Below are 13,286 nucleotides of genomic sequence, written 5' to 3'. Positions count from 1 at the left end.
ATATAAAAAAAATAATACAAAAGGTATAATACTAATAGAATTTGGAGAACAATTGTAAAAGCATATTTTTTCAATAAAATCAACATTTATAATACATTTTATTCCTTAACCTTACATAGAATTTACATTTTAGAATTACATTATTTTTATGTTATTTATTTATTAATTTTATTATTTTAACACTAAGAAATGTCAAATGTAAATTTCACAAAATATTCAAATAGCATAATCACATTGGTAAATTAACGTTCTTAGATATGTTAAAAAGATCAACGAAGTATTCAAAAATTATAATAAAAGTCGATTTTAACACAAATACAAAATATGTTTTACTATTCAAAATAAAATTTAATGAGTATATAATTTACACATATTCTATAAATTAGATTATAAATAGCAAAACACAATTACTCTCCTTATGGAAATAGACTATTGTAACTATTAGTAAAGCTATTAATAAAAACTATTGGATCATTCGTCTCGAAGCGAAATTTATCTCGAGATTACAACAATTAGTTCACAAGAGTTTCAGTGAAGTGCGATTTGAAAAAACGGCCACGGTGGCGCCTAGATATAATGCCTGTGGCCGCATTCAACTCACGAGAAAATCTTCCGCGGCATAGCCACCTAGTGGAAGCCGCGAAGGCGCGAAGACTGGCGTCGCGAAAAAGCTTTAAGACCATAGACATAGTACAAAGTCTATGTTTGATACTCAAAACCAAAGCAAATCACTCGATTTTTGAGAGCACCGTAACATGTTTTTACGTGTAAAATAACTATTAATAATTGAATGTCTTGGATTTTAACCGTATTCGGTGTTTCTGAAATGATTTATAAATGTTATTTATTTCATAAATAATATACGTTTTCAATAAATCTTTAATTAGCTATACCGAATGTGTATAAAATATATTTATTCGTTTAAATATTGCTGCAATAAAAACGTATAAATATAATTTACGCTTAAACTTTTATTAACATATTTAAAAAATATATCATACCTGGATATTAAATTCTATTTTTGATACGTTATTTAAAGGGACAACTTTTACAAATCATAAACGTATTTAAGAAACGTTTAATTAGTATATGATAGTATTTTATAGTATTTTTATATGTGTTATAAACGTAAATACATTTCTAGCATTTTATAAACCATTTTTCAACGTATAAAATACGTTCCATTATTATATACACGTAATAAGAACGATTATTATAAACGTATATTGCACTAACGTATAAAAACCGTTTTAACTATATACATATCTGGCACATACCTATACCTGTTTTATACCATACTTGCGTTTAATAAACGTATAAAATAATCCAGTTCTTATTGGGTTTATTGTGAATAGTCGACTAATAGTCATTTATATATTAACTATTAAAAGTGGTGATTATTCCAAATAACCTGATTATGAAATCAATAATCATTCCATAAAAGAACTATTGGGGAATTATTATTGCAAATAATCTCATTATGAAATCAATAATCACTCATTCAAAAACTATTAGGAAATGATTATGGCGAATAATCCAATCATTAGATGCTACATAATCACTATTAGAGAATGAATAATCACTATTGTAAGTCAATAGTGATTATTGGCTTTCCAATAGTTCATTTCCGTAAGGGTCATATAAAGGGTCATATAAGGGTCATATAAAAATAGAACAAAGAGAGATTCTTTTGATATTTTATTAGAATTCTTTATAACTTTTCATACATTTATTACATTGGTATAATGCTAAATCTTATATTTAGCCGCAATATATAAAATTCTTCTTATCTCATATCATTTACAAAAGTGTAAAAAACGAGTGGTAATTAAATACCTAAAGTAACATGAGCAAATTCGCAAATCTCACTAATTACCTAGTTAATGTAATACTCTACTAGAAATATTATATAGGGGAGACCGGGGCAATTAGGCAGACGTGGTAATTCGAAAAATGGAAATATCTTTTTATGGGTACATATAATAAAAATTTAAATACTATAAACACATCCTAATATAACGATATTGCTAACAAAGTTTTGTTAGCAACGGCGTTATATTAAAGTCGTAGAAGTGAAAAATGTGTTTTGTGACAGTCAAAGTAATTTCTGATAGCCAGCATTTCTTTAAAATTTAAGTATGATAAATAAAATTCTTTTTGAAAACTTTGAATGTATCGTGTCCAGTTGAATGTATTTGAAACATTTCGTGTTTACTTTTTGCTGTGTGATGTCTATTTTTGTAGATCATACGTAATAATGCGCACAGTTGACGTCGGGGCTATTCGAAAAACCAAACGTCGAATCGATTCGGACGATTTTTTTCTTTCATATTCGCGTTCTATGTTCCAAAATACACAATTTAATACTTAACAAATGTAATTACACAAAATACGAATAGTCTCTGACTTGTTTCGAAAACGTTAAAGCAATAAATTTCTCTATTGTGTGTTTGTACTTTTTTTTTTTTTTTGTATGTAACATTTCTTTATAACACTATATATTCCTTTTCTTAATAAAAAAAGTCTTCACAACAGCTTTTTTACATTTTTTTATTTTAAAACACAAATTTCAGAATATTCCCGGACTATTTTCGAATTACCCCGGGTTTGAGGCTATTCGAAATACTTGGCATTGGTCGACATTTTTATATGTACTTCAAAGCAAGTACATTTCCATTTGTGAAGAGGAAGAGGAAGGGGAATAAGGTTCAACTTTTCAAACCGTCTCATGTCTTTTTTTTAATGAATATAAAACTCACGAGACGCAAAAGAAAAAAAAGGTTTTACGAATAGCCCCAGTCTCCCCTATAACATCAATATTATAATTAAATTCACAATAATTGTTAAAATTGTTATTTTATATTATTTAGAGTATAATACTCTAATCAATACATATATATTACTTAAATACGCAAAAAAGTTCATGGCAGGAGTTATCACGTGGTTTTGAGAATAACCATGTCAAAGTGGCCATAAACAATTAAGTATTTTGATGCCATGTTTCTTAAAATCTTGACGCGGTAACCAAATTTGGATAACGAATTCGTATTCAGCAAAAATTATCATGACAAGAGTTATCGTGTGGTTTTGAGAATAACCATGTCAAAGTGGCCATAAACAATTAAGTATTTTGATGCCATGTTTCTGAAAATCTTGACGCGGTAACCAAATTTGGATAACGAATTTGTATTCAGCAAAAAATAATACATTAAAAACAATTAAAATTGTGAACAAAGTATTTATGAGTCTCAATTTCAAAGGTCTATGTAATTCATGTACGTAATCATATTTTATTGAGTAAGAAATAATAATTACGTTTTATTGAGTAGGAAATTATAATAATGACGTTACGTTACCATTGATGTTTACTGAATAGTAATACTAACATCACATCTATACAATAGTCGATTTCTAAAACGAAATACATGTGATTTATACATATATTCTTCTAGGAAACAAATTTTTTAGGAAAAAATTCTTTTTATATAAAAATACAAATAAAATAAAAATTCTCACAACATGTTATACAATTCAATTTGTTCACTTAATTTATGAAAAAACGAGTTAACAAAAGAAATCACATTGTACTTTTTACATTTTAAAAAATTACAGCATTTTCATCTGAATCAGTACTTTTTAGCTTGCAATACGCTTGTCAGCACGCCAATAAGACGCAGTCTTCTCGTTAGTGTTTGTTTTTTGACATGATGTAAAATTCTACTGCAAAATACTATAAAAATTTGTTACCTGTAGTATTTGCAGTATTGCAGTAACTAACATGTATGTGATGTGTCATATATAATAATTTCGAGCGGAATTACAGCGGAATTACAACCACATACATTATAATATCTAGCCAGTGATTTTTTTTGTAAGGGATATACTAAAGTTACCCTCATAGATTCTCACGTGGCATATAAATACCGGAGAGAGAGAAAGAGAAAGAGAGTTAGCCTATCTATTTTATAATTTCGCATGAACTTCAGGTTTGTACGTCTTCTACCATTGTATGCCTTCTATCATTGTCAAGCAGCATAATTTGTATTTGACTATATCCCTCTTTCAATTTGATCAATCTAAAAGCAAAATATTTTGAAATTTATTTCGCATTTTGAAAGTGTCGCACGTTTTGTGCAGACAAAACGACTATCCAGATCTAATCATTATTGAAATAAAAAAAGTTCGCAAAAATCTTTGAAATGTTTATAATTATTATGTATTTTCAGAAGACGGGGGGGAGGCAATAGATGGAAGTAATATTAAAAAATAATAGTCTAAGTGATAAAATAAGATCAAACTCAAAATAACAAAATTGTAATTAAGCATTGTTTTTTATTTTTCTAAGTGTTTAAATATTTGTATAAAATATTAGGGTTAGATAAAAGATCCAAATATATTGTTTATTATCTTCAAATAAATTGGAATAAAAAAATAAGCATTCAGTTTAAATATTTTCAACAATTCAAACTTAAACATTGGTTTATAATGTCATAACGTAATTAAAAAATAAAGTCTTAATCGCATTTTATTATTCTTGATTTTCGTCTTATTTTATCATCTACAATCATTTTCTGCCACTTGTTGCACCCAACACCTTATGTACATATACAAAAACATATAGATAAATATTACTTTTACAATAGATCAAGAAATATTAATAAGATATATTACAAGTAAACATCATTAAGTTGTTTAAATGACATTGTAATATTTTCAAAATTTACTTTTTATATTGCTTCTGAAAAAATATTAGCACACGACGTCTTTATATTTACCTTTCTTTCTGCACCTGCTGCAGAGACAATCTATCACGTTCTTGTAAATATATAATTAAACTCGTATAACATGATACTTCCATATCTGAAGGAGCGGTAGCACATGTAATCAACTTTCGTGTTGTCGATGCACCCTTAGAATTTAACAACAGCCAATAGGAATTTGTTGCATTTGAAACATAAAATATCTGTAATTATAATACATTTTCTTATTCGTGACAGTGAAGAGAATACTCGTATAATCTTCAATAGATATTATTTACACAGATGCACTGAACTATAATAATATTGGAAATAATACTAACGAATTACTAATACGAATTTCTAATCGATAGAAAAAGAGATCTTTCAAGTAACAATGTGCCCACATAACACACTTTTTCAAACATCCTGAGAACGTCCTCAGATTAATTATTTGTCCGCACCTCGTATATTTGGCTAATGTTCTTCTCAGTATTATTATAGTCCAGTAGCCAGGTTTTTACCTGTACAGAGATTATATATAAACCACTTATGCCAATTTCGATTTCCATATTATTATTCACCAAATGAAACTCTGTGAAATCATATTGATGATTTGCATTGCTTTTCATCCAACGTCCAATAACTAAAAAAAATTAACCTTTAAAAAATTATTCAAAAAACTTCATAGACTTTTTTGGCACTCTGTAGGCATGGTATCTTACTTTATTAGAGAGTATAAAAGAAAAAATGTGTATAAAAAAAAAAATTTTAATTGTCACATATAGAAGCTCTAGAAATATTGAAATAATCAAATTGTGTTGTCATTGCTAATTCAAATAAATAAACCTGTTAAACAGATTTTGTAAAGCGTCTACTATAAATTTTGTCTGCCAATATAGAAATACAATTGAATACTAAGCGAGAAATGATCCAGTGAAAAAATTACAGACTGCTCGATTTTCGACGTTTTTCTATTTATTGTTAGATTATGCTGATTAAACAAATGAACTTAAGAGGGTATACATTTAGAGAGATTTAGCAATTTTGTACAATTTTGTGTTTATAACAAAAAAATCTTTTAAAACACATTAAAAAATTTTATAAATTAAAAAAGGGTTGTTATCAGAATGAAATCAGCCTTTGCTCTTTTCATTTTTGTATGTTCTTTAATCGTATAAAAGAATTTGGAACTTTTTGTAAGAAAACCAATTCAAAGATGTCATTTAATAAAGATATCGATAATTTATTTTAAAATCCTCTTAAGGCAAACGCATTTAACTGATGGCATGATTTTCTTCCAATCTGTTATTATTTTGCTTGTTAGATACAATACATACCTGCATTTACACTTTCAGGTACTTGACCAATGAACGTAGCCATTAACGGTCCTATAAAATATATTAAAATTATTTCTCTTCAAATAACTTTAATCTGTTTCGTATAAATAAATTGCATTGCATTAACTAAACGCTAACAAATCAATTAACAGTAATCCATAGTTTAGTTCATTTCTTAACCATGAACATAAAATCACGAATATAAAATATAAAAATTAATTGATAAAAAATGTAGGTATACTTGATCGCTTGTGTTTGCGTCCTCTTCTGTTCTGTTGGCGTTTTTGTTGCCGTTTCTTTTTCTTGCTCTGTCGTCGTTTTTCATCTTTGTCCTTGATATGTTGTCTTTTATTTTCTATCTTGTTTTGTCCTTTTTCACTTTCTTTGTGATCCCTTCGCATTCTTCTCATTCGCAATTCACTCTGTGAGATTAATTTGTGATCATGACTTGTTTTATCTTCCAATGTCGTGTTATATTGCGTTTCGGAGCGTAGAAAATTTTGCCTGTTAAAATTGAAAAACAAATTGATCATTAATTTACTTAGTTACATTAATTTACTACAATCTTACATCTAAGGCTATTGGAATTTTTTTTTAAGCCCTTAAGGCCTAATCATGGGTTTCATGTTTGATCAAGTTCTATCCATGAAAGTTTCTCAAAATTTCAAAGGTAATTACAAAGATAATTAAATTATACAATACTACACTTCGTCCAGCGAGAGAATATCCACGAATCAGACGAAAATCGTCTACCTCGCGCAAGTTTTTGTTCACAGAGGGGTACGGTCAAATTCCCCCTTCCCTCTTCCGTATTCCAAGTGTCATTTTATCTGCATTATTTACTGAATATTAGACAAGAATAAAATAATACCTAAAAGTTCTCTGGTGAGGAATTTAAACGCATTTCCTCCTTTATAGAAAAATACTATTGAACTCGCAAAGAAACTATTGGAAATTATTAGAAAAATATTGAAAATTTTTGGAAATGATTGATAACCCATTCGCATTCCAACATTGTTCACTAGTTTTAACAGTGTTTTTGCGAGTCCGATAGTATTTTTCCATAAAATCTGCGAACGCTTAGAAAACCACCTTTCCTACCGCTATAGTGCAGCTTATTAATGCCAGAGTATAATCAGAGCTTTGCTCGCTCTGTGTGTGGACCGTGGACATTCTCTTGTGATGGACAGAGTATATATTTTATTTTTTTCTAAAATAGAGTACATCTGTATAGAAACTTGAAAATTATATTTATTTTTAGATTTTTGATATTTAAATAAATAAAAAAGTAGTCAAATACGAGATATCCATGATTAGGTTAATAAGGTACCTTGTTTAAGGAGTTAAGTGTATTATTTTCATGCTCTGTCGAAACTAACTGATTATAAGGCTTTAACCTAGTGATGCGGGAATTTTTATCATTCCTGACTTCCATTTGATTAGAAAATTCAAGAGTAGAAGATATAACTGGTCTAACAGGATCGTTATAATTTACTGATGAATTTGACGAATTAACACGATTATTCTCATTGCTGTCTTGATACATTGATATGAGGAAATTCATCTGAAATATGAAACAGATTTGATACAGATATTATGTTGAATATTGAATGTTTGCGCTTTTTAAAGCTTAAGAGAAATTGTACCTTCCGAAAGAATAGAAATAAATCTAATGTAAGATACATTTAAAAAATTTATAAGTATTACCGAAATAATATCCTAATAACAAAAGAGCGCATAATTTCTACCACAATAAATTAATACAATACTTGAATGACAACTCATTTGTTTAATTTAGCCTGACAGTTACCGGTGACAATGTAAAAAGATTAAAAAATAAAAAATAAATTTGTTATTTATTTACAAACTATAGAATGATTTAAACAGATAATTATTTAAGATAAAAAATGTGTTATTTAATGTATTATTTCCAAGTTAGTTTTATAGTTTTATAATATTTTGTTATTATATGGATGGCCGTGCAAAAGATTTAGAAGGTCCCTTAGCTGTTCATAGCGTACGTGTACAAACTAAGTGTCTCACTATCTTTGTCAATCAAATATCTCAAAATCAGGAAATTAAAAAAAAATTTAATACTATGAAAGATAAAAATCGGGGATCGCACGGAAAGATGACGTCAAATATACTTTTATGTTTACATGATTGTTATCTGATACATGATCGTATGTAGAGCAAGCTACAAAAAAATTGTACACGTAGCATTCATCGTATGCACATTTCGCGATAAAAGGAACGGATGATTAACTGTCAGAGCATGTTACTATGTCATGCTTATTCAGAATTGTTAGGTTTCATACGCGTTTCATTTAAGTAGTAAATACGCATTGTAAGTGACGCAGAGGGATTATAGAGACAAAGAAATAACAGACAATTTTAAACAAGGACATCCAAAAAGAGTCAATATCTTATTACAGAAGATAATGCATCTCACCTGTGCTTGTAGTTGATGAATTAGTAACGTCGTTACTATCATCGATATGATTAATGAAAGAAAAAGGAAGTTCCAAAAACATTTTAACAAAACCTTGGACTTCTTTATGTTGATATTCAGGACAATCTTTTGAAACTGTGTATCATTTCTTATTTTATCTACTGGCATAGGGATATTTATCTGTGGCATCTTTTCCTTCTAATCATTTAATCCCTTTTACTCATAAAGAAATCTTCTTATCGATTACTCAGAAATCATGTTAAGACGTGTCTGAAATACATTTGAATACAAAAGTTGCGTTAACGATTAACCGACAACCAATTAATTAATTAACGCAATTTTCACGCGTAGAAATACAATTTTCTCTCATTAAAAAGTACTAAATAAAATAAAATAAAATAAAATCAGAAATAAAATTGCGATAAACGTTTTGTTTTTTACTTAAAATGTCTAAATATTTACGTGTTTTAAGCATTTTTTCACGTGAATATTTAAACACATACAATCAAAAAGCAAAGCTTTAATCGCAATCTGTTATGCTCAAATTTCATTTTGGAATTACTTCTTAAATTTTCTATTGCGGAACACTCCTTGTACGTTGTTTTTATTATTTTGTTATAATATTACTATATATTACAATTAGTTAAATTTACCGGATTTTGCAAAATATGGATAAATTTTGTAACATAAAGACTAACGACTAAATAAGATTTGCATCTGCGGATTTTGAATATAATAATATATACTTAAGTATATATATTTACCACATATTTTATAAGGATGTTTTAATTCTTTCCATTCTTTTATTCTTCTTGTGAGATAAAAATAATTAAATATCACGTAATTATTTTATAAAAAATATATTTAATCATAAAATATATTTTGTAAACATTACAGAGAATTTCTTTTAGATTATTAAAGCATTCAGCATATTATTTTATTATTATTCGATAATTAATATTTTATTGTACGTTGATTAAACGCACTTATTCTCTTATTGTTTGTTTTTAAATGGTTTAGAAAGTAGTAGAAAAAGTAATTTGAACATAAAGAAAACATCCCTAAGAATATTATACCTAAAAAAAAACTGTATCTTTAAATTGTCGTCTCTTTTATACTTTTTTTCGCACATACCTGAGAAAGAAAAAGTAGATTCTTAGGTATATACTATTACATTGTTACAGCATGACATAAAAGAAAATCCTTCAGATTTTGTTTCAATAGCATCAAAGATCCCTTAAAAGAAAGATAAAGAGCGGAAAAAAGAAAAAATCTTTTCAGTAGAAAATGTAACTAAAATGTGACATTCTATCTACTAGTTCTACCTATTAATTCTTATTAAAAGGACATAGCAAGGTTAGGCATTTGCATATAAAATATAATAACCTACTCATTTACGTATAAAACAATGTAAACTATGTTTACGTGTTATTTATGTAAAAAAACGAGTAATCTATGGATTACTAAAAATTTATTTTGCGCGAGAAGTAGAGGAAATGTTTTCAATTTTATTTTCAGTATTATTTGAAAATTGTTATTATTTAAAGACAAAATTTTTAGGGTACTATAAAAAAATAACAATAATTTTAAAGATTTTGATTTTGTGTAAAAAAGAAATTAAATATTATACACATAATTGTGTATTGCAATTGTGAATTAAACATGACTGCTTTTTCAGCATTCATTTTAAAATTTTAATTTACTATTTTTTTTATAATTATTTTTAAGAAGACATAAAGTTTCTTGGTAATTGAGTCTCAAAAAGAACAACATAATAGGTGTAATCTTTTATGTATCAAATCTTTCTTCCATATGTAAAACGGTTTTCAGTTACTTTTGTTATGTCTCAATAATATTTAAGATATCAAAAAATGTTTTATTTTAGACAAAAGTCTTACAATAAAATTACCTTGATTCATCCAGTCAGTAATCTTTTGGAAGAATAATTCTTTTTCAAAAATGTTATTGACATGAAAGATTTGAGATAATTTTATTGTAAAATTTTTAGTACATTTTTAGATATCTTGAATAATTCTTGAGATATAATGAAATAAGCTGAAAACTGTTTTACACATAAAAAGTAATTATACAAATAACAAAACTATATAGATTTTGCATTATGTTGAGATTTACATTTGGCGTCGTTCCTTTGTGATTGCAGATTATCTCTTCTATTATCACGTGTATGTATGTACAGTGGTGGACAGAATAGTTGCAATACTTTTTTTTCGATGGTTTTCAGAATGTAGTTTGCTCACTGAATGATTGAACATAATTGGTTCTTATAGGGCTTGCGTACAACAAAGAAATATTAGATATTAGAAATAGGAATTAAAATTTTATGATTAGTTTCTTCAATGAATACTATAGATAAATAATAAGTTATGTTGTACAACACATTCATGTCTTACGTTTTACTCGTGTCCATTAATTATACATTTAATATTCATTGACAAAACTGATATTAAAATTTTAATTCTCATTCCTAATATCTTATATATCTCTATTGTGCGCAAACCCTTACCTGTGGTTCCAAGCAATTCGCCGTTCGATGAGCAAGGCGGTGTTCTAAAATCCATCGAAGAAAAGTGTCATAACTATTCTGTCCACCACTGTACATACTGTTCTACGAAATCGGCTGAGTTTACGCTGAGCATCGGCATTCAGTAGTATTGATAAGCGGCGCACTGACATGATAGTGTTACTTAAACACAGCTGCAACTCCGTTATAACAGGTAGCTTGGATATTTAAAGCGTCGTCTACAATACAGTCGTTATGATGTTACGACGTTGCAACGGACCAATCAAAGAAGAGAATATATGATTTTTTTTCTTCTTTGATTGGTCCGTTACAGAGTCGTAACATCTTAACGACTGCATTGTAGACCCCCCCATAAGAGAACTAGGAACTCTTAAGCCCTTTATCAGACTATACATTGGAAGATTTGGAGGTTGAAGATTACGAATTGAAAAGTTTAGAATTCAACCAATCAAATAGTTTTAATTTTAATCTGTCTTGTTCTAATTGCTTATTGGTTAAATTCTAATCTCCAATTCGTAATTCTCAATTTCTAATTTTTTACGTATACAGTCTGATACGAGTTTTATTATAATTCACTTGAAACGCCCAACTGGATACAGACAATGCTGTGGAGAACACGTGGTTCTCTCACAGCTGTGTGACACATTTTTCCCGCTCTTTTGCCATATATGTATAAATACGCCTCTTAATTTATATGTAAAGATCAAACTATAATAAGATACAGTTTTCACACATCTCTTTTGTTCTATATAAGAGATGCATAATTTCTTTTATAAAATATGCATAATTTCTTTTATAAAATAAGTCTCGATGTATTCGTGTACTGAAATAATTTTTACAAATTCTACAATATGCCCAGACTATGTATTTAACCGTACAATTTAATAATTACTTAATAACTAATAATAAATATTATATTTGTATGTAGTAACAATAATAATTATTTTATTGAATCTGACATTAGTTTAAAAAATAACTGTTTAATCATTATCATGTAAGTTTATTTCTTATCTTATAAAATTGTTAAGTTATCAAATAAATGGTTTTTCAACTAAAAGAACATACATGACATTTTTCTTTAATTAAAAAAAATTTTTTTTAAATATCTACAACTTATTAAACAATTTACTTAGAAATTCATAAGAATTCAATAATTCGAATAACTGCAAATGATACGTATGCTCACCTGAGTATGAAGACCGTTTTTGTTTTACTTTGTCGATGGATAACTGATTAGCGATAGATCATCGATCAGCAGTTACTAGTTCCCTGGGAGCCGACCCGCCCGAGTGAGGCCTCCAGATCTTTTGTTTACTGTGGCTGTCCCTCGCAAAGTTAGGTGACGCACATGCGCAGTGAAATAAGCATTAGCAGACGCCGTTAAACTTCAGTCTCGTACATATTTAGTTATAATGTAAGGAGTATAGTTAGACTTTTCAAGAAAAAAATTGAAAATGATAAAAATGTTAATAAAAAATTACTTCTATAAAATATATGCCAGTTCATAAAAAGAAACAGTTAACTTTATTAATCTATTTCGACTATAATATAGCTGACTTGTCACACAAAATATACATTTAATACGGAGAGTTAAAGAAATTGCAGAAAATTTTAGTAACATGCAAATAAATGATATAAAGTATTATAAAATTATATAAATTATAAATGTTTCATAGATACAAGTATTAATTTAATAAATATTTTATTAACAATTTACGGTGTGTGTTATGTATGAAAATTAATATATTTAAAATTAGATATATAATATTAATATATAAAATTAACTGCACATATATATGTTGAACATAATATTGATATAAAAAAATGATAGTAAAAAACACTTAAATAAATTACAAAAAGTTTTTAAGAAATTATTGTGGACAGCACTCAAAGTACGAGACTGCCTGACTGATCACGTGGTCAACGCATGCGCACTATAAATGATCTGTTATGCGATTTCTCTCACAATCTCCCAACGCTGATGGACACTGGATAGTCTTCCGCTAAGTTTAGCAATGTGATAGCAACGCCACCCACTAATAGTCAATTAGTGAAACATCTGACTTAGCAATATTTGCTAATTTTGCGAGATACTGGCAATTTTAATGAACAATATAAATTATGTTTCATATAATATATGGTACAAAAATGTAACAATATACATCATTTAAAAATACATACTTTTTACATTATAATTTACAGTGGTTTTGTATATA

The 13,286-nt window shown here is 27.8% G+C and overlaps 1 protein-coding gene across 2 annotated transcripts; it reads right to left on the bottom strand.

Moving 5' to 3' along the window:
• Positions 1 to 2,183: 2,183 nt before the first annotated feature.
• Positions 2,184 to 12,493, bottom strand: LOC105199159. Of its 2 annotated transcripts, none has more exons than XM_011166122.3 (8): positions 12,257 to 12,493; positions 8,529 to 8,798; positions 7,456 to 7,640; positions 6,318 to 6,580; positions 6,077 to 6,127; positions 5,261 to 5,382; positions 4,776 to 4,963; positions 2,184 to 4,076 (listed from the first exon to the last, which is right to left on the bottom strand). In XM_011166122.3, the coding sequence occupies exons 2-8, from the start codon at positions 8,715 to 8,717 to the stop codon at positions 3,983 to 3,985; spliced, it is 1,092 nt and encodes a 363-aa protein (XP_011164424.1). In that variant the 5' UTR covers positions 8,718 to 8,798; positions 12,257 to 12,493; the 3' UTR covers positions 2,184 to 3,982. The 2 variants fall into 2 exon arrangements, with proteins under 2 accessions (XP_011164424.1, XP_011164425.1); XM_011166123.3 differs by having other exon boundaries at positions 7,474 to 7,640; positions 12,257 to 12,491.
• Positions 12,494 to 13,286: the final 793 nt, after the last annotated feature.

Source organism: Solenopsis invicta, chromosome 13 (genome assembly GCF_016802725.1).
Source record: "Solenopsis invicta isolate M01_SB chromosome 13, UNIL_Sinv_3.0, whole genome shotgun sequence".
Lineage (NCBI taxonomy): Eukaryota > Metazoa > Arthropoda > Insecta > Hymenoptera > Formicidae > Solenopsis > Solenopsis invicta.
This window is presented reverse-complemented; position numbering and strand designations above follow the sequence as displayed.